Source organism: Stegostoma tigrinum, chromosome 7 (genome assembly GCF_030684315.1).
Source record: "Stegostoma tigrinum isolate sSteTig4 chromosome 7, sSteTig4.hap1, whole genome shotgun sequence".
Lineage (NCBI taxonomy): Eukaryota > Metazoa > Chordata > Chondrichthyes > Orectolobiformes > Stegostomatidae > Stegostoma > Stegostoma tigrinum.
Genome location: NC_081360.1, coordinates 49,608,479 through 49,635,356, shown reverse-complemented (window position 1 = coordinate 49,635,356; position 26,878 = coordinate 49,608,479). Strand labels below are relative to the sequence as shown.

Here is a 26,878-nt window from a genome sequence, read left to right as displayed (position 1 = left end):
TCTGGTAAGCTTTCGCTGCAACTCTCTCTGTAACCACAACATTCCTTCCTTCAGATAGAGAGACTAAACTGCACACAGTGTTCCAGATATGATCTCACCAATGCCCCATATAATTGCAGAAAGACATTCCTGCTCCTTTATTTGGATCTTGTCACTATAAAGGCCAACATACCATTTGCCTTGTTTTGCACTCACTTTCAGCGTACACTGTAAAAGAACACCCAGGTTTCATTGCATATTCCCTCATTCAATCAGTGGCCATTCAGATATTCTGCTTTCCTGTTTCTGCTACCAGTGGACATTCTAATATTTATCCACATTATACCGCCATTCCATTTTATTTTTCGGTCAGACAAGAATGAACAATTGTTGCAGTTCACCCATGTGCAGTTTGAAAGTTTGCTATTACCTTTTCACCATCATGCCTTTTAAATAACGCTCCCCTATCTATCATAGCAAATCAATGCCTCATACCATTGTAATTTTCTCTATTTAGATTTAGGAACCTAGAATCAGTCAGAGATGTAAAGCTAAGGTTGCATTGGCCATGCTACATTGCCCATAGTGTTCAGGGATGAGAAGGTTAGGTGCGTTATAGGGAAATGGGTCTGGGTGAGATGCTTTAAGGGTCACTGTGGACTTGTTGGGCCGAAGGGCCTGTTTACACACTGTAGGGATTCTGTGATCTATGAACTATGAGGAAATTTGTCACATCCTGGCAGCTAATCCCCAAGGAGCCTTGCACAAATAGATAGCCAGTTAGAATGGTCTATTTCTGAAGAAGGGTCGAGGCCTGAAACATCAGCCTTCCTGCTCCTCTAATGCTGCTTGGCCTGCTGTGTTCATCCAGGTCTGCACCTTGTTATCTCAGATTCTCCAGCATCTGCAGTTCCTGCTGTCTCTGGCCTATTCTCCAGTTAGTTCCTCAAAATATTGATCCAGAAAATCATCCTGTGTACAGTCCAGGAATTCCTCTTTTATAGTATTGTTACTAATTTGATTTGCCTAATCTATATGTAGCTTAAAGTTGCGCATAATTTTAAATGTTCCTGTATTGCGTGCATCTCTAATTTCCTGTTTAATGTTCTTTCCAACGTCACTCCTACAGTTTGGGAATCTGTCTAAAATCTCCACTAATGTTTTTTGTCCTTTGGTGTATCTCAGCACTACCCATGTGCAACTTCCCCTTTTTTATCCCTTTTTTTCAGTCCTTCCTAAATACTGAATACCCCAGGATATTAAGTTCTCATCTCTGGTCACCCAGCAGCCATGTCTCTGTAATCCTGACTGTAATCCTATCATACCTGTTTTTATGTATTTATGCAGTTAATTCATGCATCTTATTTTGAATGCTCCACATGACATGTTAATGGGTTAACATCCCACACACATTAAAGCACAATACACAAAACCTGAAGGTTCGTCTTTTTAACATTACTTATCTGATTCTCATTATTTTTCACTTTGTTCCTTCGTGGTGCTGGCCCTTGATTTCTCTTCCTGTGACATTTTTATTCCTCTTTCTGTCTTTTATTTGCTTCTCTGACACCTTACTGCTGCTATTCTAATTTAAAACCTTCTCAACCACTCCAGCAAATACTAATTTGACTGTCTGGTGGTCACCCACTCCCTTCTTTGTTCCAGTTCCTTGACCTGTGGTTTGACCACCTCTCTGAAACACAGAGCATGAGTTTCTGCAGTTGGGAGAACTTCCTGCACACATGGTCATCCTGGATCCTGGTAGGGTCCTTGACTTTCCATATATGACATCTAGACACTTAAAAGTGCCAAATCCATTATTATTACTGAATTATATTCTACTTTTTATTTTTCTGTCACTTTGCATTGTGCATTGCATTTGCCAGCTTAGATTTCATTTAAATTTGTCGGCTGAGTTGAAAGCTGTAATTCCTTCTCCAAATCTATGTGCTTTGAAGGCAGGCTATTTTAAACTCTATCGTCAGATGAAAGAGTGTCTTACATCATCGCATTTTGCCTGATTTTCAGTGAAAAAAAATTCAGGTAAGATGCAAAGTAAGCTGCTGGTTTATAATCATAATTTTTATTTTATTCAGCGAGAATAGCTATCATTGCCCTCTGTGATTTGAGTTCAGGAACCACAAAGGAAAAGAGACCTAGATGGGAGTTGTGTACAGGCCACATAGCAGTAGTCAGGTGGTGGGGAAGAAAATAAATCCAGAGATGGAAAAGGCACATAAGAAATGCACTGTTACAGTAATCATGGAAGACTTCAATATGCAGGTGAACTGAGAAAATCAGGGTGGTAACGGATCTCAAGAAAAGGAATTCATGGAGTGTCTACAAGATTTATTTTGGAGTAGCTTGTGGTAGAGCCCACTAGGAAACAGACAATTCTGGATTTAGTGCTGTATAATTAGGCAGACTTGATTAGGGAGTGTAATGTGAAGGAAACCCTATGAGGCAGTGATCATAGTATGACAGAATTCATCCTGCAGTTTGAGAGGGAGAATGTAGAATTAGATGTAACAGTATTACAATTGAGTAAAGGTAACTACAAAGACATGAGGGGGGAGCTGGCCAGCGTTGATTGGAAGGGGAGCCTAGCAGGGAACGCAGTGGAACGGCAGTGGCTGAAGTTTCTGGGGGTAATTCAAAAGATCCACACAGACATGTGGAGAACGTGCAAACTCCACACAGTCACTTGGGTGGAATCAAATCCAGATCCCTGGCGCTGTGTGACAGCAATGCTAACCACTGAACCACCGTGCCACCCACAAGCTGCTTAACTATACAGGAGGAAAGGAAAAAGAAATCGGGAGCAATGGTGTTTCAAGGAATCATTAGTTTGGGGAACAGACGGGTGTTTCTGCACTCACAGATGCAACTCCGTGATAGGGTGTTGCCTCCCTGGTGCCAGGGTCAGGGCTGTTACTGAACAGTTGCAGGGCGTCCTGAAGGGGGAGGCTGATAGGACAGAGTTTGTGTACACATTTTTAAAATCAGTATAGGTGAAAGCAAGATTGCATTCCCCAGATCACATGTTTTAACTTCGGTCACTATACTGCAACAAAGTGCATGAACTGCAGTGAAGAAAAATAAACTAAAAATGAATGATTTACAAAGTAATGAGGGCAAGTACAAGGAAAAATCAGTTAAGCTTTAGCTAAGTACCTTAGTGAGCAGAGATCATCTTGTTGTAGTAAATCCAACTAATAAGTCTTTGCAATATTTCTGATATTATTTACAGATTGTGAATTTGCAGTTGCCATGCATTTGGTATGGACCAATCTAGCCTTAACATTAATCCATCGTAGTGACCTGATAACTGAGACGTAACAGATCTCTGGAGAAAAAGGCTGTTATGATTATCTTTGTATTTATCCATTTCCATTCAGCTATTAATATTTCATATCAAAACACATCAAATTCTGTTCCTTCCATGACCTACCTGGAGTACTTCATTTTTGTTTTGCTTATTTCCTTTATTCTTAATAAGTTTCTGTTCACTAAGTCATTCATCTATCCCATCACTCATTTCACTCCAGGAAAATAAGTTGAAGGTATAGTTGAAGACCAAGTGCACTTTTTCTATGCAAGCAAATAAGCTAGCTTAATGTATTTGCATGTTACATGACTTGCTGATCACCCTTCTAAAATTTAAAAGGGGAAGATCAGGTCGAGACAGTTCAGTTGATCCAGTTTGGATGCTGTATAAACATGCGTGTCCACTTGAGATCCATGCTTTGATAGGCCTTAAAGTTGGAATCAACATTTGCGCATGTACCTTTTGTTTCCCATCTAACCCCTTTACATACCTCATAGTCACTGATCTTTGTCCCTTGAGCTTTATTTCACTTTTTCCCTATTCTAACTTATGTCTTTGGACTCATTGCATTTCCTCTTTAGTGTTTAGTCTCAGGATCCCACTGCATACTTTATCCCTTTTTCAGGTTCTAACCTCATGGATCTTGCTGTTCTCAGCTCCTATTCCTAGCAATGAGCCTTGTCACGGGGATCTCCTTCCCTATCTTATCCGTGGGCAGTACTACTGTTCCAGGTATTTTCTAATTAATTTGTTCAGCAATGTTATTACATTCCTCTGGAGCAGATGGGACTTGAACCCTAGACTCCTGGTCCAGAGGTAGGAGGAGCACTACCAGTATACTATAGCAGCCTTACTATACTCAGCCTTTTTGAAGTATTCCTCCTGTTTGTAATACTATTTTGCAGCAAGTAGTTCTGGGTGTTTCAGCTCTACTTAGGATTGAAGTGCCTTAGCCTACATTAGCCAGACTGAAAAATCAGAATCCTGTTCGAACCAGGGACAAAACACCAACTTACTACACGTAAAACCTTCAGGACAGCTTTTATTTAAATCTGGTCCTCTAACTAAACCATCAATCTGACTGAGCACATCTTGCCCCTCACCTCGTTATTTTCGCCAGTTCAAGAAAAAAATGTCTTTCTCACAAGAAAGCCATGTATCAAATGTATATAGGTGGAATAAGAAACTAAAAAAGAACAGACAAAAGGATACAAATCAAGAATGTAGTGAGTAGCATTGTACAAAGATGAGAAAGTAAATGAATCACATGGAGACAGGTAAGAGTGTAAATTAAATATACAGAAATTAATAAGAAACAGTTACTTGAAAGGGTGCCATTTGTCCCCATAAACCATTTTCCATCCACCTTGTTTGATGTCTTGCATCAGATGCTGAGGATACGGCCTACTCCCAAGACACTTTTAATGCCTCTGCAGTGGCTCACTAGGAGGTGCTAAAAGCCAACCAACGTAACTTGAGTCTCTGAAATTCCCAGCCCCCACCCTGCCCCACTGGGAAAGCACAGATTTTGTTTGTTTGGTTTTGTTCAGTGAGGCTAGGAATGGGATCTGAGCAGCACAGGGTCAGTTCAGCATCCATTTCCACTAAGTAACCGTGAATGTCAGCATGCTAATTGCTCAACAACACCACACTGACCCCATATGTTATGCTTCACAAAAAACATTATTTCTTCTTTTGATCATATTTAGTGTTACATTATTTTACTTGATAAAACTATGTGGCTTCTGCTTATTAAGTACTGCAGAAGGTTGCTGCAAATCTTCACAAGTAAGTAATTTGCCTCCCTCTAGTTGGGTTCATCTTGTTTGTACTTCAAGGTAAGCAATGTGGTTGCTTATTTACTTCATCCTCTGTTTTGGTTATGCTTCACTATAGAGGTTTAATAATATAGTTGTACTAATAAATAGCTGAAACCACAACCATTATTTATTTTCATTTTGATGTTATATTGCCTTTTGTATTTGATGGCATCGTTCATTGTAAGGTGTTTTATACTATGTAATATACAATTCATTAGCAGGGCTGTTGATTTACAGTGAATGAATATTTATTTTAATACAGGATTTCTCGCTGCTGGGAAGGTTACTCTAAAAGATTCCCCTCCTATCTCCATTTTTACCACACTGGGTTGAACTTGACCTGCTTACAATATTAAAAATCAAATTTATTGTATTGGCAAGAATTAGGCAGCTGCCAACAGTGGGCCCGTTGGGTTCAGGGTTATGGTAAAGGAAGGACCAGATTTGAAAAGCTAGATTTTACAGGAAACAAGGATGAAGCAAGGATAATGGACATGGTTTCAAGTATTTATTACTATTTGTTACACTTTTTGAAATACAACCAACATAGAGGGATTAAGTAAAGAAGCAACCATGTTACTTATCTTGAAGTGCAAACTAGATGAATCTAATAAGAGATAGGCGAATGAATTATGTATAATTGTAATAGTAAAGCTTGACAAACTGACTTGATCAAAATATAATTATAGGGGACAGTAATTAAGTGTTAATTAACAGGAATTACTTAAAGTAACAGAGATTGCTTGTGAAAATAAAATCTTTAACTATTTACATAGTTGTAATTTAATAATATATTTTACAAGTGATAAATGGAATCTCATACAGATAAAGGTGAGGTGATGTATTTTGGTAAAGGAGGTAGGGGAGGCACAGTTCGAGAATGAGCAAAATCAGAAACATCTCTGCCCCTTGCACCTGTTTTTTCTTTATGAAGACTTCTGACCTTTCATTTCTTCTCTTTTCACCGAGGCTGCAAACCCTCCTTCAACCTGAAACTGATTTACCTGGATTTTCCTTCAGGTTATCATCTATATTCATTGTGCACAATACTGATGAGACAAAAGGCTGACTGGAGTGACTGCATTGCAGAACAACACTGTTCAGTTCACAAGTATGATCTCAAGTTTCTGATTCTTTATCATTTTAATTCTTGGTCCTTACTGATCTTCCTTTCCATATCTTCTAGCAAAGCACAGGGCAAACTTCAGGAATTTTTTTACAAGAGCAGGCCAGAAACAAGGAATTCTGCAGCAAGTAACTTGGCTCTGACTCCCCAAAACCTATCCACCATCTCCAAGCCACAAGTCAGGAGTGCAATGGAATATTCTTTTGGCTTTGTACTTAGCAGCATTCTGGATTCAACATAGAGTTTAACAACAATCTTCAGATAGAATTACTGACTGGATGATCCATCCCTTCCTCATCCTGGGGTCCCAGGCATCACAAGTGCCAGTTTTTAGCCAATTTGATTCACGCCTTGTGATATCAAGAAATGATTTAAGGCACTGGATAATGACAAGGTTATTCCGAGACAACGATCAAACAATATAAGGAAGACTTATGGGCCAAGATTAGTTGTTCCCCCAGCTAAGCTCTTCCAGTATAGATACGATAACTGGCAAAGGGAAAAATTGTCCAGTTATGTCTTGCCCATAAAAAAAGATAAATCTAATCCACCAATTAGTGCTCCGAAAGTTTACTCTAAATTATTAGCAAAATGATGGAAGGTGTTGTTAGGGCTCTTACAGCACAGTGATAATGTTTTGAACCTGAGTTCAAGTCCCACCTGCTTCAGAGATCTATGATAACAACTCTGAACAGATTGTTAAGAAAATACTTAGAGAACTTGCTAACACTTCCAAACAGTATTTACCCAGTTTGGGTTCTGCAGGGCCACTTAACACATGATCTTATTAGACTTTTGATCCAAATGTAAGCAAAGTTGAGGGATGAGTTAAATTTGAATGTTGTTGACATTAGGGCAGTAGTTTGATCAAGTACAGCATCAAGAAATTTGAGCAAAATGACTTGGTAGAAATCAAGGGAAAAAGCCTTTACTGGTTGTAATGACACTAGCACAAAGGAAAATGGTTATGGTTGGAAATCAGCCATTTCAGTTCTGGGAAATCTCGGCAGGAATTCTTCAGCTTAGCTTGGGCCCAAACACCTTCAGCTGCTTCATCAATGACCTTTCAGAGTCAGAAGTGGAGATGTTTAATGATAATTGAACAATGTTTAGTACCATTTGTGAATCCTCAGTTTCTGAAGCAGTCTGTGTTCAGCAAGATTTGGACAACATTCCGATGTGGGGTGATAAGTGACCAGCAACATTTGTATCACACAAGTGTTAAACAGTGCTCATCTCCAACAGGAGAGAACATAATGATTTGCCCTAGACATTCAACAGCATGCCCATTGCTAACTCCCCCACTATCCAATATCTTATTGATACTATTGACCAGAATGTGAACTAGACAGAAATGAAGTGAGTGCAAGAGCAGGTCAGAAGCTAGGAATTCTGCAGTGAGTACTCAACCTCTGACTTCCCAGAACCTATCCACCATCTGCAAGCCACAGGTCATGTGTGTGATGGAGTGCTCTTCATTTGCCTGGATGAGCTCATCTCCAACAACAAACTCTAGATTTTCCATCCAGAGCAATGTCAACAGCTTGACTGGCACCACATCTACTACCTTCAACTTCACTTCCTCCACCCATGATGCATTAGCAGCAGCCTGTACTATCTTCAGGATGCACTGCAGCAACTCATCAGGGCTCCTTGGACAGAATCTTTCAACTGCCTAACCTGTCCTGCATTGTGGAACAGTACATGGCTGCACCACTACCTGCAGTTTCCTCTTGCAACTCCCACACCATCCTGACTTGTAACTATACTATCATCCCTTCTCTATCCATAGGTCAAAATCCTGGTATCCCTTTCTTAACAGTGATTTGGGTGTACGTTCCCATTTCGTTAGCAGTCATTCACAAAGGCAGCTCACCACCACCTTCTCAAGGGCACTTAGAGATGTGTAATTATTCAGCCAGTGACATCTAGATCCTACAAATGAATAAGAAGAAATGCTTTTCCCTCGTCTTGTTTTTTTTTAAAGTTTTTGTTGAGTTGGTTTTGTCTTGTGGTTTTTTTCTTTATTTCTTACTGTGCAGATGATTTATATGTAGCCATTCATGTCTCATTTGGACATAATCTTTCTTTCTTTACTATATTCAATACCACTCTCTTTAGCTTCTGTAGCATGAAGTATTGTGTTATTTAATCTTCCCTGCCTTCCACACTATCACAGAGCCTGCCTTTTATTTTTCCTGACCCTCTCCCTTTCCAGTATCTTAAAAACATATATTTCTGTCTTTAGTTCTGATGAATGGTCATCAACGTGTAACATTAATTGTACTTTGTTCCACGGATACTACCTGATCTGCTGAGTTTTGCAGTGTTTTTTGTTTTAGTATTTCAGAGGCACCTGGGGCTGCAAGTGCACAAATCTTTGAAGGTAGTTATAAGTATAATAAATAAAATAAATATTTCATAAATTATTTGGCACAAAAACAGGCAAGTTAAATTGAATCATTCTAAAGTTCTGGTTAGGCACACTGGAATACTGTGGTCACACACTTTAGGAAAGGGTGCAGATTAGATTCACTAACATGGTTCCAGGGATGAAAAACAAATTAGCAGTGATTTTGTGCTGGAAAAGCTGTGTTTATTTCTTTCAAGCCAAAGAGATTGAGTAGAAATTTCATAGAGGTTTGCAAAATTGTGACAGGTTCAAATAAAGTGGAGAAAGAAACCTGTTCCCATTAGCTAATTGGGAGGATTATCATGGCAAGTATTAAAGATTTTGGGTAAGAGATGATGGAGGTGATGGTTTGTGAGGGAGAGCCATTCTTTACAAAGCACTGCTTTGTAATTCACTGCTTACAAGGTTGATAGGAGTGGAGACAATCAATGTTACCTGAAATAAATTGTCATCCAGAGGAAATAAACTTGCGGGTTGGGGGAATGATACTGAATGGATTGCTCTTTGGAAGAGGCCATATAGCCCCTGTCCATGCTGTAAGAATTATTCTGCAGGACGGATTCTGTTGTCCCCAGCTTTTATTTATGTTTTCCTGAGACGTGGACATTGCTAGCAAGAACAGCATTTATGGCTGATCTCTAATTGGCCATGAACTGAGTGCTTGCTTTTCGGATGATGGTTAAGAGTCAATCAGATTGCCATGAATCTTGACCAGGTAAGGAGGGCAGATTTCCTTCCCTAAATTATTTTATTGAACCTGATAGATGTTTCACAACGGTTGACAAGTTTCACAGTAACCATTACTGACCCTAGCTATTAGTTGAATTTAAATTCCACCTGAGTCCCCAGAGTATTATGTTGTCCCTCTGGATTACTAGTCCAGTGACACTATCAGAGTGACACTGTCTCCACTGAAGGCAGATGGTGTGGACTGCAAAAGGTCATGGGTACTGTGACCACTGTCTTGCAACACACACTTCCCCAACATGCCCAGTGTAATTTTACTGGTACTGGAGAACAGTTGGCTGGATCACCCATCCATTGACCATTTCAAGCCCTTAGGTGATAAATTAGTGACCATTTAAGAACCTCTTCCTGCAACTGATGGGATTTAACCAGCGATGGCAGAGGTCTATGCCAAGCATCCAAGCTGGCATCTTTCATTGCATGGGTTGGTGGTAGAAAAAATGAGATATCTCCCAGGCCCCAGTTCAGGGCCTCCCCAGTGCTTCTGCAGCTAATTCTCCCACTCTCCCCATTGCATAACCAGCCTACTCTGGCCCCAGTAAGACCTTCAGACTTACTTCCAGACTTGTCTCAACTTAGCGTAACTGCCTACAGTATCTACAGTGGCCACCACACCCACTGGGGTCACTAATAATGGAGAGTTGCTAATCTAACTGTCTAGCAGCTTTTTAAGATCGGACCCCATGTTGCTGAGGAGTGAAGTCCTGCCTAAAGCCACAACTTAAGATCCCTATAAAACAATATGGAAAGAAACAAATCATGACAGTCACTCAACAATCACATTTGGTTCTTTACACTCTTGCTTGAATCCATCCACCCTTTGAAGTACACTGAATTTTGAATTTATCCAAATTTAGCTACTGTATTAGTTTTACAAACTTATAGTTTTGAATTATTTGATTAATTTGTTAGCTGGTAGACTCTTCTATTTTTGAGTGATACAACTACACCAGAAAAATACTAGTTTAATGTTTAAAATTTTGAAGTCCTTTTTGTACAATTATAGTTTTTAAAATAATAGCAGAGAACCATAATGTATTTGCTGTGGAAGTAGTATCTTTATTTCAACAGTCTCTGTCTTGTAACAGATTGGTATGACCCCTTAATCTGGGCCAGAAGCTCTGCATTCAAATCGCATATCAGGTTTTAACCAAGGAAATGCATTCTGAGTGTGGTGATACAGATTGATTATCAGCCTCTAAGCCTTTCCAAGGTACCTGATTGCTGTGGTAAGAGTGGCAGTGTTTCCTGGTCAGCCATCTTGTCATAGGCAGCGTAGTATCATATACAGACACATTGAAGCAACTGACCCAGCACCTTCCAAACACACGACCTTTATCCCCCAGATGAACAAGAGCAAAGATGCATTGGAACACCACCACCTGCAAGTTCATTTCCAAATCATATGCCATCCTGATTTGGAACTTTATTGACACTCCTTTGCTGAGCAAAATTCAGGAATTGCTTTCTTAACAGCATTGGAGAGTGCTTGCACCTATGACTGTTCAAGAAGACATTTCATCACCACCTCAAAGGCGTTAGTAATGGACAGTAATTGCTGGCCTCGCCATTGATGCCCACATCCCATGAATTAAAAAGTAACTTGCTTCTCTTGTGGACCCGAGATCTAAATGTCATATCTCAAATTACTCAAATTCTCTGTGCCAAAATACTATTTTCTGGAATGAAATGTATTCAGGAATGAAATTTGTATTTAAATAAATAACACTACCTTCTTCCAGTGGAATAACTTTTGACAATACTTGCAATATCTTGTATAAATGAGGATTATGTCTTGACTTATATTGTTTGCAATGTCATCTAAAAGCTTGGGTGTGTACGTATACATAATATAGTGGCAATTAGAGTTGTACAAATGTTATTGGCCAGTGTAGTGTTCAGCTGGTAGTGGTTTTTTCTGGTTTAGGTGGCTGTGCTTTCCCTGTTACATTGGTTCAAAGGAATGGAACTGTTTTGGGACAGAGGTGCCTCTAATCCACCTTTGTAGAATAGTTCAGAAGGGATCTTAAGATCTAAAGTAATAGATTCCCTTAATGAACAAAAATGCATACAAATGAAAATTTGCAAACAGCAATTTTTATAAGAAGGATAAAATATTTCTTCAATTTGTCATCTTTATTTCCGAATTTCTTGATTTTCTTTCCCTACGACTCTGTCTAATTTCATCTATGTTGATAATCACAAAAGACGGTTCGTTAAATCCAGAGACAAGTCAAGTTAGAATGTTACACGTTATAAAATTTACATTTGTGTTTTAATTGTAAAATAAATTGGTCTGAATATTTGACTGTGCTTTAGTCAAATGAACCTGACTCTCATAATTGAATAACAGAGGAAATGATGGGTGATATACAAAAATATCTATTAACGGAAACCTGCAGCTTCTGATTGCAGTTGATATTTGCAATAAATGTTGAACAATATTATGAAAATATTTTGTAGTGCGATTACTTTATTTTTGTGGAAGTTTATGAAGAGACCCTTGTGAACTGTGCACTATTGAGGATTGTTCATTCTCACTAACAAGGGTACTTTTCCTGTATTACTCTGCATTATTTTTCTTCTACAGATTAAAATTGCTCTCTTACCCATTTATTAAATATCCTTTACATGAGAATGAAATGGCACTGAGCCATCTTTCTGCTAAGGCTACAAGGAGGGTAATGATTGCCATGACCCAACTGCTTGTGTTTGAATGTTGTTATTATTGCAGTGGTACTCCCTGAGGCAATCATCCTTCCTGTATTTTGGGACTGTCTTGGCTTTTTACAATCTGTAATGCACTCCTGCATCCTGTGAAATAGAGTTGACTGAATTTTAACCAAAATTTTAATGAGGACCAGTGGATAAATAACTACATGGCCATGTTGGCCTGTATTGCCCAAGTATGCCATAACTTCTATGTAAGTCTGGGTGAACATACATTCAGTAAGATTGATTAAATCAGAGCTGAATGTTCATGAGTTTTTATGATGATCGATGAAACAGCTTCACTTATGGTTATAAAATCACAGTTGATAGAAGGAAGCCTTTTAGCCTCCCTTGCCTGTGCTGGCTGTTTGAAAAATCTATCCAATAAGCTTTATTTCTTACACCCTTGAATCTCATACTATGAAATATCAGTGAGTCATTACACAATTGACAGAATCCGGCCCGATGCCTTAATCAAAATAGGAATTCTAAAATAAAGTAAAATTTCTAAAATAAAAGCCAGGGAACTGAAGTAAAAACATAAAATGCAGGGTAACCATAGCAGGTCAGGAAGCTGCCGTGGAGAGAGAAGCAGAATTAATGTTTCAGGTTAATAACCTTTCTCAGAACTGAGAATTGTCAGAGATGTAATAGATTTTGAGCAGTGGTGGATAGGACATGGAGAGAGGAAAATCTGTCATGGGGGAAGACAGAAAATATTGAATGACAAAAGATAAAGTCTTATGAGACCAAAAGGAATGATGTTGGGGCAAGAAAAGAAACTACTGAAGGTTTGTACAAAGATCAAAGGAAATACAACACAGGAACAGGCCCTTCGGCCCTCCAAGCCTGCGCCTTTCGAGATCCTCTGTCTAAACCTGTCATCTATTTTCTATGGATCTGTATCCCTTTACTCCCTGCCCATCCATGTACCTGTCCAGATACATCTTAAAAGACACTATCATGTCTGCGTCTACCACCTCTGCTGGCAACACGTTCCAGGCACCCACCACCCTTTGCGTAAAGAACTTTCCATGCATATCTCCCATAAATCTTCCTCCTCTTACTTTGAACTCATGACCCCTAGTAATTGAGTCTCCCACTCTGGAGCAAAAGCTTCTTGCTATCCACCTTGTCTATACCCCTCATGATTTTGTAGGCCTCAATCAGGTCCCCTCTCAATCTTCGTCTTTCTAATGAAAATAATCCAAATCTACTCGACCTTACTTCATAGCCAGCACCCTCTATACCAGGCAACAACCTGCTCTGCACCCTCTCCAAAGCAACCACATCCTTTTGGTAATGTGACGACCAGAACCGTATGCAGTACTCTAAATGTGGCCGAACCAAAGTCTTATACAACTGTAACATGATCTGCCAACTCTTGTACTCAATACCCCGTCCGATGAAGGAAAGCATGCCATTTGCCTTCTTGACCACTCTGTTGATCTGCGTTGCCACCTTCAGGGAACAATGGACCTGAACACCCAGATCTCTCTGTACATCAATTTTCCCCAGGACTTTTCGAGTTACTGTATAGTTTGCTGTTGAATTAGACCTTCCAAAATGCATCACCTCGCATTTGCCCAGATTGAACTCCATCTGCCATTTATCTGCCCAACTCTCCAATCTATCTATATTCTGCTGTAATCTCTGACTGTCCCCTTCACTATCTGCTACTCCGCCAATCTTCGTGCCATCTGCAGTTTGCTACTGTCTGAAACTAAATGTAAGTGAAAACTGACAAATGCAAAGAAAGAAAACAAAGTAAGGTCAACTTTGAATTGCATGGATAGCAATAAATCACCTCTGGTACAGTTTGGTCCCATTTTTAAAGAAGGGTTGAGTAACTATTATGCTTGAGTTAGTTGCAGGTATATTCCTACCTTGAGATTGACAGCATTTGTGCCTTTTAATATAATAGATGTAATCCCTTTTTAAAACTAACAAAGAAAATTCAGTAATTAAAGTTTAAATAATTAACTACAAATGCAGCAATGCATTTGACATATTGTTTAGAAATTATAGTCCTCAAACTTCACTTACAAATGGCTAATAGGTTTATATTACATTCCATCTATGCTGGCATTAACCTGCTAATGCTTGCTTAAAAATAGCATGTAGAAGAATTTGGCAGAAGTGCATCAACCATAGTCAACTATTTTTTTCCGATTGGAATGATCATTTTAATTTGACTTCCCTATCTCCTTGAAAATGATAATTTGCCTTTTATCATCGTATAAGACTGCATCTGAGTGGTCTCATGTGAATGTATTTCTTTCACAAAAGAAAGTGTGCAAAGCATCTGGATTGTAGGTTATTGAACATGAGACCCTTTCCTTGCTCGTTTCCGGTATACTAAATTGGGCAAATTTTACCATGCAAATAGGTTTCAAAATGGAGCATGCCCTTTGACTGTCTACATAATTACATGCTTGTCTCTGTATTTTATTTGGCTGCTGGAGCAGTTAACCCCTGGAAAGGAAAGCTGATGATGGCGTGACCAGCACGGGTATGCAGACACTGCAGTGTCAATGCACTGTTGTTTAAGGTAGCCTCCAGTCCTAACCCTGAATACACATGCCGAACCATCCAGTTGAAGCGTACAACATGTAAACTTTTGTGGTTAACTGTATGGATAAATTGTTAACTCCTCTGTTGGATTATAGAAAACCTGATATTTATTTTATCATAACTTAATGAAATGAAAAACGCCTCTTAAAAACTTCATTTTGGTCATTTGCCTCTGAAATCTGTAGCCTTTTGCACTCAGTTTATCAGTAATGTGCATTTGCTTTTGTTACATTTTCAAGAACTCTTTGGCTTTCCACTTGGACAAACCTGTTTTTGCTTCAGCCCTCAGGCAATGTAAGTTATAATTATTCAGTGACTCCATTATTCATTGGTTGGGGAAATTAAATTTTTCATGAAAACATACTTTGAACAACTGAATCTTGGGGCAATAAGATAAATCGAGTGTCTGCATTCAAACTGCATGTTTTAAAGTTAAAGGAAAGATATGTTAGAGAAAATGTACTGCAAACAGTAAATTGTTACATCCAGATGTTAAATTTTCCATTTTGAGGCTCACTGAAAGGCATTGTGGTATATGACCAGCTGTCGTTGATGATTGATGATGTTGATGTATCAAATGGGCTGTGTAGATGTGGTTTCAGAACATTCACAGAAATATTAAGATTTTTCTTCCCTAGAAAGGAAGTGTGTAGGCAGTTTCCAGAATTTTCCCACATTGTTTCCAAACTCCCATGGGATGGATATGTGATTTCATCACTTGTTTCCCCAAAACTAAGTTGTTTAATTTCCTTTCTTTAGGGAGGAAAGTGACAAAGAACTTATTCATTATTTAACATGTTATTTTTCTCCAAAGTAAATTTTGTGGTGGTGTTATCTATCAGATCAAAATTCCCGTTTGCTTGAAAAATGGGATAAATGGCTGCATAAAATTGAATATAAGGGCCGATTTTTTTTGCAATATTGTCCCATGATGCATTTACAATATTCGAATACTTGTTGAGCAGCTAAGTAAAGTTTTCAATATAAATAAGGAAAAGTTGTTCAACTATAGGTTCTGTAACTGAGGTATGAAAAGGCTGAACAGCATCTGAGCAGAAATTGGAATATATTTACAACTATGTCAATTGTTATGATTCAAAAGCATGGTAAATGGGCAAATAAACCCTCAAGTGTGTTCCTTTTATTCACTGATGATTATTTCATTTTAAATTGTACTGTTGCAAGACAAATCCTTGACAACGTGTATGTTTTAAATGTTTCTCATTTGTTGTTGTTCATTGTTCCGGTCGATTTTGTCTGATTTCTAATTGGTTTTCCCATTTTCAAATAGCAAAATTTTGTAACCAGGTTACATTTTAAAATCAAGGCTTCTTTCGTTTGTTCTTTGGCCACCATGTCTTGCATTTGTTAATCATATCCTCTCTCTAATTTAAGAATTATGGTTTTTGAGAGAGCAGCACATTGTCTTATGTCACCACTGTTTAAAATGTGGCCATTTTGTGTATTTCATATAACAGATTCAATCACTGGAATCAGTGGTACAGAATAAATGGTTCAGAGGTTGATGGACTGAATTAATGTGCTGCTATACAAGTACTGTGTTTTATTGTGACAAAAATCTGAAGCATTTTAATATTAAACTATTTTAAAAGGTGTGAAGTCATTTCGTATAGAAGAGTATATTTTCTTAAGATTTGGTGGAGCATTGGAAGAGTGTGGACAATGAAAATGTACAATTGATCTTTCCTTCAAAATATGAAAGAAGGTACCAGAAAGCCACATTTTCTGGAAATGCTAGAGATGAGTTGTCACTTGTTGAGGCACGCAGTTCGGTCTGCCTTCAGAACTTATTCCATTCAGAAAAAGTTAGTGTTGCCCGTTTTTAACGTCCATACGGTGGATATCAATATACTAACTACGTGGTCAAGGTATTTTAATTTATTTTAAGTTTTTGTTCCCCTTACTTTACCTGTTGTTGTCCAGCAAAAGATTACAAGGTGTGCAATGGTGATTCTATTTTAGTCACGCGCACTAATTTTAGTAAAATAGGCCTTGTGGACACTGCTATGTATATTTACTAAATAAGTACTTACCTAAAAGAGTAACTTATTCACAGCCATTATCCTATACTTTTGAATTTTGCTTTATATTTTACCATTTTACTAAGAAATGCATAAAAAGGCTAAAATACGCCTGAATATGGTATGCAAATATGAGAATTGAGATTATGGACTTAGCATATTAATGAAGCTTCTTGATGAACGTTATGCCTTATGCCTGAACAAGGTGATGCAGACACTGTGTTAACATCATGCGTTTCTTAAACTACTTTACCTAAAGTGTGTGCGTATGTGTTTTTGTCTCTGTGGTTTGAGTTATTTGAAGGGGTAAACATTTATTTTCATATAGAAAATTTTCTGTTAACCAATTCTGTTTCTTCATTGAATGGATTTTGTTTTATAATAAATCAAAAATGTTGTATTTGTCGAAGAAACTTGTTAGACACATTTTTATTCTAAGTCTAATACAGAGAAAGCATATGATTGACCATTATGGAGTAGTCTGACTAGAGTGACAGTACACTCCTTCCATCTAAGCCATAATAGTATAGGTTAGGACTGGAAAAAGGACAGGGAGCAATTTGGAGTGAAAATACTCAATTGGAGGAGGTGCAATTTTAGTGCAGAGAGTTTGGATCTGCCCAGTTAATTGGAAATAAATTGGCTAAAAATCTTGCATGTAACACAGAATTCCTCAGGTGCCACATTTGCTTTTTAGAAAAATGTTGAATTTCCATTGTGCCTACCAGCCGCAAATAAATTAAGATAACAAAGTGTGGAGCTGGATGAACACAGCAGGCCAAGCAGCATCTCAGGAGCACAAAAGCTGACGTTTCGGGCCTAGACCCTTCATCAGAGCAATTAGATTAATCCTTGTTTCTGTTTATGATTACTTATCACTGTATTCTCTCAGTTCTTCTGGCAGCATCTGTGAAGAAAAAAAAACACAACGTTAACATTTCGTGCCCGGTGACCTTTCCTCAGAACTAAGGGGCACCGTATCTGAAACTTTAACTCTGATTTTTTTCTTCTCGGATGCTGTCAGACCTGCTGAGCTTTTCCAGCAAATTCTGTTTTTGTTCCTGATTGACAGCATCCGCAGTTCCTTCGGTTTTTATTGTCTGAGTTCTCTATTTGCTGTTCACATTTATTTCTGATCCCTTCTCTTTGCCTGTATTCTCTTTTCTCCTTCAAACTACTCTTTGTCTTCTCATCAGCATTTCCTTTCTTACTCCATCCATTCTTTACCCTTACCTTCCAATAATATTTCTCCAGTCTTCGCTTCTTCCTTTTCCTTCTTCTGTTTGAGCATCCCAGGGCTCATGGGCTGTTGTTTGCTGTTGGAAATTGACTTGTTATTTTCTGAAGCACTAGTCGGCTGAGTAAACTCTGACTGGATAAAAGTGTGTTGAATATTTCAAAAAGAGCTACAGGTAGTTTCCCAATGGCACAGAGGGTAGCCCAGACATGACCAAAGGCACACAAGGTGGGTACTGTGTTGACAATTAATCTTGAGCTTTTATGATCATGTAAAAGAAAATAGGTGATATCAGATTAGTCATTTCTTATTCATCTATCCCAAATTTCATTTCAGTTTAAGTCAAATGATGAAAATAACAACACAGAGAGTAGGTTAGCGTGCATAATCATGTATCTCCCATTTTATCTGTATTATCCAGAGATAAAATTATACGCACAAGTGATTTAATGTCCAAAGTAGGTAAACCAGAAAAGATTGGCCATACCCAGGTCTGGTGCTAATGTTAAGGAAAGATGACACTGGCAAGCATGAGACCAAAAGATCATGCCACAAGAATGGGAAGCCAATATTTCTATCCTCCTGCCTAGTAGTCAATGCTTGTCCTGTGCTGTTTGCTGCATCTGTGTTCACACCTCTATCTATTCATACTCTCATCTTTGGGTATTTGGTGCATTTGATTGTTTTAGAATAATAATTCTTAACTCTAGCAAATGGAGCACAGAGATTAATTCTACAACGTAAAGCTCAATGGGGTTCACACATCATGAGCATGTGAGAAAGCAGCAACACCAGGAAGGAAAAATCACATTTTTATTTGCACAGAAAATGAAACGTTTTGTTCGCATACACATTTTTATCTCAATCGTGATGCTTTTTTTAAAATCTAACCCTACACTTGTAGATCTTCGAATGTGTTGTTGAAGGAATATTGATGTCAAATCTGATGGGAAATTTTACAAATTTACACATTGTGTTCAAGAAATTGTTGAGGGACAAAAGCTTATTTAACTGATGCATGAAATAACTTCATGATAATTGATATTGCATAATCCCTTCAAAATAGTTAATCTGCAGTTGATTATAATGACCAGATCTGGTTTTACTGGCTAGCAAAAATCAGCAAAATCTCTTACTCGATGTAAGCTACATCTCTTATTCACATAAGGTAAACTTTTATTCACATAGCAGCTTCCATGGATTCAAATGTCCCATGGATCTTCTAACATCCCAATGTTCCAGGATTATTTTACAGGTAAGACCAACTCCTAGTTCATTTACCCTAACGTTGAAAAAATTGTCAAACTTATGCTCTCCCCTCTCATTTATAGAGCTGAGCATGAGGAATTTAAGGATTTTTTTTGTCCCTGAAATTGAGACCATCTTTGCAATTTCCAAGCCTGATATTTTCTCCATCAATCTTCCCATCTCTGTTCCTAATTGATCCTCTTCAGTTCACTCCAAACCCCAGTCCCTTTTGTAGATATTCTCCTGTTTACCTACCATGGTATGGTAGGTTTTTTGCATAGAGCAACAAGAAGGATCTGACTAAAGCCATAAATAACACTCTGAAGCAAATCAGGCTGCTTGTTAGCCATCTTAACCTGTCCATGTTTTTAACATCAGTCATGCCATGTTACTGCTAATTTCTTCAATTTCACTCATTTCTTTAGGATGGCTATAACATGGGCTCATTTCTTTATGCCCCTCCATGATCATTACCAAAGTGTCTGTTAGATATTGAACGCAGTGCCATGTTGCCTGTACTGAGTCATTATTGAAACTGGCTGCGGGATGGCAGTCCCCAGTCATTATTTCATGGTAGAGGTCGCATTACCACAGCAAGCCAGGAAGAGCATTGGCACAGTGTCATTTGCCATGGTATCTAATGTTAAGTTTATTTTTGATGGGGTCCCTGGACCTCTGGGACTGATGATTGAGATGTGGTCTGTGCAGATGATGAGCTCACATCTTCCTGACAGACCACCTGCTATTGAAGAACAAATTGTCCAGCTGTGTATACATGCTTGTGATTGTGACGATTTATCTGTTTATTTATGTCCGTTATGTAAGATCAAGACAAGGTCAGAAACCACACAACACCTGGGTATCATCCAACAAGTTTATTTGAAAACACAAGCTTTTTGAGCTTCGTTCTTTCTTCGGGTGTTAGTGAAGTGGTATCAGACACAGAATTTGTGAATAAAAGATCAAAGGGTCACACCACTGATGAGAATGCATTAAACAAACCTAACATGCTGTTAAATCTTTAATCAGGTTAAAGGTTTTAATTAATTAATATGTATATATAAATCACCAAGTTCCTTTCAAGTCACTGCCCTGAGAGAACTAAAAATTTTATCAGCGTAAAGAAGAGATGACATTTTAGGCCAGACAATACATAATAGGTGAGAGGCCCTGTTTAGAATCTGTTTGTGTTTTGGTTTGGAGTCAGACAGGTTTTATTTTTAAAGTAGGAATTAATTAAACACCACATTGAACTGACCCTCTATAAATTGTGTGTTTTTAGGACAAAATAGAATGTATCTGCAAATAAAAATACATTCCATAGATTTACATGTGTTTGTACTGCAGTTTCTACTTGGTATTGTCACTCATGCCGGTTGTGACTTCTGGTTGGAGTAGTTTTTTTCGTGTTCGTAATATAGTTTGGTGTGGTGAGATATCAGTTCATAGGCAGCTCACCACCACCTTCTCTGGGGCAACTAGGGCTTAGGCAATAAATGCTGCCCAACCAGCAATGCCCAAATCCCACAAACGAATTAAAAAAGTCTTTGAACTAGGCTGCTTTCCATGCCATTGGTAAGTGTGTTTCTCTACTTGAAGGTTGCTTTGTATGTATCTGTGCTAAATTTGCTTGATTTCATGTACCAAGGGCCATTGTCATTTGACATAATGTTGGGAATGCTGAGATGAAGTGTATTTTCAGGAATTCTGCAATTTCATTGGTAGCCTTTGAAGTCAGCTGGTTTACCTCCGAGTAGTCAGAATAATAGTCTCCACTGACAAGATCATCATTTCCCACAAGAGGGAAGGGTTCTCAACCATTCTTCAGCTGTGGTCTGTCTGGACTGTCAGTGGTCGTCAGTTGCTCCCTAGCTTGCTAAACTTGTGTTGTGATCCTAGCTGATGGTGTTACTAGACAAGTCAAGTACCAGACTATAAGCTAACTTGAAAGACTGTTAGTTTTATTTTTGTGATTCGTTTACCATTGTCAGTCACTGAACATATTCACATGAAGCTGACAATGTATTTTTATGCAAGCCATATAAAAATTTATTGCACACAAAAGGAAAAAAATCAACTGTGTAAGAAACATTTGAAGAAGTTTTTAAGTAAAGTGTAGGAAATAAAGAATCAATCCTATTACCATTATCAACAACAACCTTACAGATACTCAAACCTCATTGAAAGATCACTCCATCTCCATTTTAACATTCTTTGTTAAAATGACATAACTGTATTTGGTATCTAGAAGTTTCTTCTGACTGAATTCTAAACACTTTTAGAAAAACGTATGCCTTTTCTATACCTTGAGCTTCTAGCAATTTTCTCCTTCTGGAGTTTTCTTTCAATCTACTTAGGACTTTGTCCCCGGTCCTGACTGTTCAAGAGATTGCTGGGCTCACAACATCTTTTTGCTCTGATTGAACCTGCACATGTTGCCTGACCTTCCGGATGGCCTAACTTTCTGTGATACCAGACTCAATAGGCAGTAGCAGTTTTTTTTGTCCTTTCTGATTTACCCTCACACTGAACTACTCACCTTCAAGTGTGTTAAAGATCCCATTTAGAATAATTTAAGCACAACTTCAAACATCCCTTAGACACTCTCAAAATTCCAAAATGTATCTAAAATGCTATCCATCCATCTCTAATGAGCACAACACAGATGAACAAAACAGCCTTAAAGCTTTGCATGGTTCTTGCGCTTTAGAACCTAGTTTTCCAAACAATACTAATAGCCTAGCATGAACCTTCATCACACTTTTTATTTATTATGAGCAATGTACTGGCTGCTGCAGTCCTTGATTTCATTGCTCATGTTTGGCCAGGAGAGTACATTTCTTGCCTTAGCGAGTTTTGAGAAGATTTGTAGCTCAGGTTGAGGTTCTGAATGTAAGTTTGCTTGCTGAGCTGGAAGGTTCGTTTTCAGACATTTCGTCACCATTCTAGGTAACATCATGAGTGAGCCTCCGGTGAAACACTGGTGTTATGTCCCGCTTTCTATTTATGTGTTCAGTTCAACTCTGTATCTTCAAAGTGCTTGTGACCAAAGGAGTGGTATTGATGTTTTGGGGCCATCCTTTTATCACTACTACTTTCAACATTTGGAGAGTTGCATCTTGTTGGTCGGTTCACTTGATTTTTAATAAGGTGCTTGTCCCTTAGATTCAATGTCTCTGAGCGTTGATAGTTTCTAAAGCATGTTGAGCTGCTGCTGCTTGTTGCATCGGGGAGATTTCACACTCTGTAATAGCATTCTCTGGTTTTTCGTGGGGTGTGCAGCCCTCGAAGACGTGCCAACGATATGCATATCTGTTGCCAAAATGCCGTGCCCAGATGATATCACTCTAATTGGAGTAACATTCTTTGCAAGACGCTATGGAGGAGATAGTAGTGGCCTGAGGAAAATGCTTTGAAGTAACTTGTGCGTGGAACTCCACAGTGTTATGATCGCAGCTGATGCTACGACTGAACAAGTCAGATTCTAGATAAAATCTAGCTTGATAGATCAGTCTTTCAAAAAAGTAATGTGGTGGTCTTTTCCTGAATCAGAGCATATAATGCTACAGATTTGGTTTTAACAGTAAGTTAGAGTTTATTACATTAAAAAAGCTATTTAAATAGCTTGAAAGTTTGGAGGATTTCAAAACACAAGGCAAAACAAAATCATGTCTACTCCCCAACATTATCAGTTAACATTTAATAAAAATCCACAGAAGTTTCTTCTGTATCAAATTTGAATGTTTGTCTGAACTATTTCTTCTCAGTTTTGTCCTGAGACTACAAAACCTATTTCTTGAATCCTCACACAACTGAAAAATGCTCTTGGAAATTTCAAAAGTTAACTGTTTCACCAGCCTAATTTATTTCCTTAACTGTTCTGAACAACATTCTTTGCAAAGAGAAACCATAATTGCATCACATTCAGTCAGGTCTTCTTCAAACTGCTCAAAAGATTTTGAGCTAAATTTTTAAAAACATTTGCTCATCTTAGCTTCTGCTAATCTAATGGCTTAGTGTTTTATTTGTCTAGTAGCAAACTCCCATAATAAAGACAAACTTCCATTAACATTCTAGATCATGGTTCTGAAAAGACTGACATAATTAATTTTTAAAACTCATCACAAAAGTAGTAGACCAACACACATCCACCATTAGACTGAAATTCACCTGTTTAAAAAACGAACGTTATTAATGTATATAAATCGCACATCTATATCACAGTGGTCACTTTGTCTGTTCCAAGTGATTATTGATAAAAATGTACACAAGCAAAGACAATGGCGAGACATTCTTCCTGGAACTGAAAGTAGCATCATTTTATTTAAGAAAACACACTGGATATAACTGTAGCTGCACTAGAGTTGCTCCAAGTCATGTAGTCACAGTGTATTACACAACAGAAACTTGCCCCTCATCCCATTGTGCCTGTGCCACTCCGAGAGCGCTGCTGTAATCTCATTCCCAGCAGTTTCTGCGCATCCTTGTGTGCATTGATATTTCAAGTGTTCATCTAAATAATCATTGTTGTCTTAATTCCTGCTTCTACCATCTTTTCAGGCAGTGAATTCCAGTGGTGACCTATTGAAACTTACAAGATTCTTAGGGGACTTACCAGTAGATATGAAAAGGTTATCTCCCCATGTGTGAAAGTCTAGGCCCAGAATGCATAATCACAGAATAAGGGGTCAGTTATTTAGGACAGAGTTGAGGGATTACCTCTCTGAAGAGGTAGTGAATCTGTGGAATTCTTTACTGAAGGTGACTGTCAAGGTTGGATCATTAAGAATATTCAAGGCTGAGATAGACAGACAGATTTTCAATTGGTAAGGGAATCAAGGTTAAAGGCAGGAAAGTGGCGTTGTGGATTATCAGAATAATAACTTCTTTGAACAGAAGAGCAGACCCAATGGGCTGAATAGTATATTTTTGCTTCTGCCTTATTTGGTCTTACGTGCTTCCGCCAATGGCCATATCTAACAGTCCAGTGGGAATAGTCCTTAGTCCGGTCTGTTTTCAGTCAGGCAGACCTCCCACAGTCATTCAACCTTGATCAAAGTCCTGTTGATAATAAAATGTGAGGCTGGATGAACACAGCAGGCCCAGCAGCATCTCGGGAGCACAAGAGCTGACGTTTCGGGCCTAGACCCACCCAAAACTCATCGTAAGTGTTGTTTACACAGTTGGTTGTTTAAGCAGTAAGTGGAAGCCTGTTTACAGATGATTTCAGGCCAGGGGGCTAAATAAAAAAGGAGATTTGGCTGGTTACTAGTCCAGAGATGAGTTATTGATGTCAAAGTCCTCTTCCCTTCCAACATCTATGAGATTGGTGCCCAGGTAGCTGAACAACTTGGGGTGTAAATGTTTGGTGCAGAAGCAATTGGACATCCAAAAAAGAAGAGACTGTATTTCTGCTCTGCAGTAAAAAGCAACTCAAACCTTAAGATAATAAAATGTGAGGCTGGATGAACACAGCAGGCCAAGCAGCATCTCAGGAGCACAAAAGCTGACGTTTCGGGCCTAGACCCTTCATCAGAGAGGGGGATGGGGGGAGGGAACTGGAATAAATAGGGAGAGAGGGGGAGGCGGACCGAAGATGGAGAGTAAAGAAGATAGGTGGAGAAGGTGTGGGTGGGGAGGTAGGGAGGGGATAGGTCAGTCCAGGGAAGACGGACAGGTCAAGCAGGTGGGATGAGGTTAGTAGGTAGCTGGGGGTGCGGCTCTTGCTCCCCAGAGGAGCTCGAACAGTTCATCCACTTCACCAACACCTTCCACCCCAACCTTCAGTTCACCTGGGCCATCTCCAGCACATCCCTCACCTTCCTGGACCTCTCAGTCTCCATCTCAGGCAACCAGCTTGTAACTGATGTCCATTTCAAGCCCACCGACTCCCACAGCTACCTAGAATACACCTCCTCCCACCCACCCTCCTGCAAAAATTCCATCCCCTATTCCCAATTCCTCCGCCTCCGCCGCATCTGCTCCCACGATAAGATATTCCACTCCCGCACATCCCAGATGTCCAAGTTCTTTAAGGACCGCAACTTCCCCCCCACGGTGATTGAGAACGCCCTTGACCGCGTCTCCCGCATTTCCCGCGACACATCCCTCACACCCCGCCCCCGCCACAACCGCCCCAAGAGGATCCCCCTCGTTCTCACACACCACCCTACCAACCTCCGGATACAACGCATTATCCTCCGACACTTCCGCCATTTACAATCCGACCCCACCACCCAAGACATTTTTCCATCCCCACCCCTGTCTGCTTTCCGGAGAGACCACTCTCTCCGTGACTCCCTTGTTCGCTCCACACTGCCCTCCAACCCCACCACACCCGGCACCTTCCCCTGCAACCGCAGGAAATGCTACACTTGTCCCCACACCTCCTCCCTCACCCCCATCCCAGGCCCCAAGATGACATTCCACATTAAGCAGAGGTTCACCTGCACATCTGCCAATGTGGTATACTGCATCCACTGTACCCGGTGCGGCTTCCTCTACATTGGGGAAACCAAGCGGAGGCTTGGGGACCGCTTTGCAGAACACCTCCGCTCAGTTCGCAACAAACAACTGCACCTCCCAGTCGCAAACCATTTCCACTCCCCCTCCCATTCTCTTGATGACATGTCCATCATGGGCCTCCTGCACTGCCACAATGATGCCACCCGAAGGTTGCAGGAACAGCAACTCATATTCCGCCTGGGAACCCTGCAGCCATATGGTATCAATGTGGACTTCACCAGTTTCAAAATCTCCCCTTCCCCCACTGCATCCCTAAACCAGCCCAGTTCATCCCCTCCCCCCACTGCACCACACAACCAGCCCAGCTCTTCCCCCCCACCCACTGCATCCCAAAACCAGTCCAACCTGTCTCTGCCTCCCTAACCGGTTCTTCCTCTCACCCATCCCTTCCTCCCACCCCAAGCCGCACCCCCAGCTACCTACTAACCTCATCCCACCTGCTTGACCTGTCCGTCTTCCCTGGACTGACCTATCCCCTCCCTACCTCCCCACCCACACCTTCTCCACCTATCTTCTTTACTCTCCATCTTCGGTCCGCCTCCCCCTCTCTCCCTATTTATTCCAGTTCCCTCCCCCCATCCCCCTCTCTGATGAAGGGTCTAGGCCCGAAACGTCAGCTTTTGTGCTCCTGAGATGCTGCTTGGCCTGCTGTGTTCATCCAGCCTCACATTTTATTATCTTGGAATCTCCAGCATCTGCAGTTCCCATTATCTCTCAAACCTTAAGATAGCCTGGTTCTTTCCTCTGATCAGTTGCTGTAAACTGTGACTTTTAAATGATAAGTCAGAGCCCTTTATACATGTGAATGAGTCACCCGCAAACAAGTGGAAGTAACCAGAGGAAAAAAGATTGAGAAACAGCATTCTGTCCAGTTAAAGGATCCTCTGAACAAACCTTTCGAACAGAAACCCCTGAACTACCTTCCCAGTCTTTCTTCCATTCATCATACCACCTTTGTGCCTGCAATATGTGGATGAGGTGGGAAGAAGTTTCAAAGTGGGTCGGAGTTTTAATCAGTAGAGTTATTGGTGATGCATATTTGTTTTCTCTAGAATTAGAACCTATTTATTTGTGGTAAAGAGTCATTCTCGTTAGGTACGAAAACCTGGTCAGTACTCCTGTCAACT

General features: G+C 39.6%; 1 protein-coding gene and 1 long non-coding RNA gene across 3 annotated transcripts in view; one reads left to right on the top strand and one right to left on the bottom strand.

The window, feature by feature from the left end:
* The window catches only part of metap1d (methionyl aminopeptidase type 1D (mitochondrial)), a 151,428-nt gene that overhangs the window by 35,847 nt on the left and 88,703 nt on the right, over positions 1-26,878 (top strand). Inside the window, exon 2 of one of the 2 annotated variants that reach the window (XM_048534771.2) lies at positions 19,167-19,233. The exons of the other annotated variant lie outside the window; for it this stretch is intronic. Coding sequence (XP_048390728.1) covers positions 19,185-19,233 — 49 coding nt within the window. The 5' untranslated portion in view covers positions 19,167-19,184. The remainder of the gene's footprint in view (positions 1-19,166; positions 19,234-26,878) is intronic. 2 annotated transcript variants of the gene reach the window in all.
* Positions 17,282-26,878, bottom strand: part of LOC125454224 (uncharacterized) — a 109,669-nt gene continuing 100,072 nt past the window's right edge. The window contains exons 4-5 of the long non-coding RNA XR_009445945.1: positions 17,975-18,236; positions 17,282-17,648 (exon numbers count right to left, since the gene is read on the bottom strand). This is a non-coding gene — a long non-coding RNA (uncharacterized LOC125454224). The remainder of the gene's footprint in view (positions 17,649-17,974; positions 18,237-26,878) is intronic.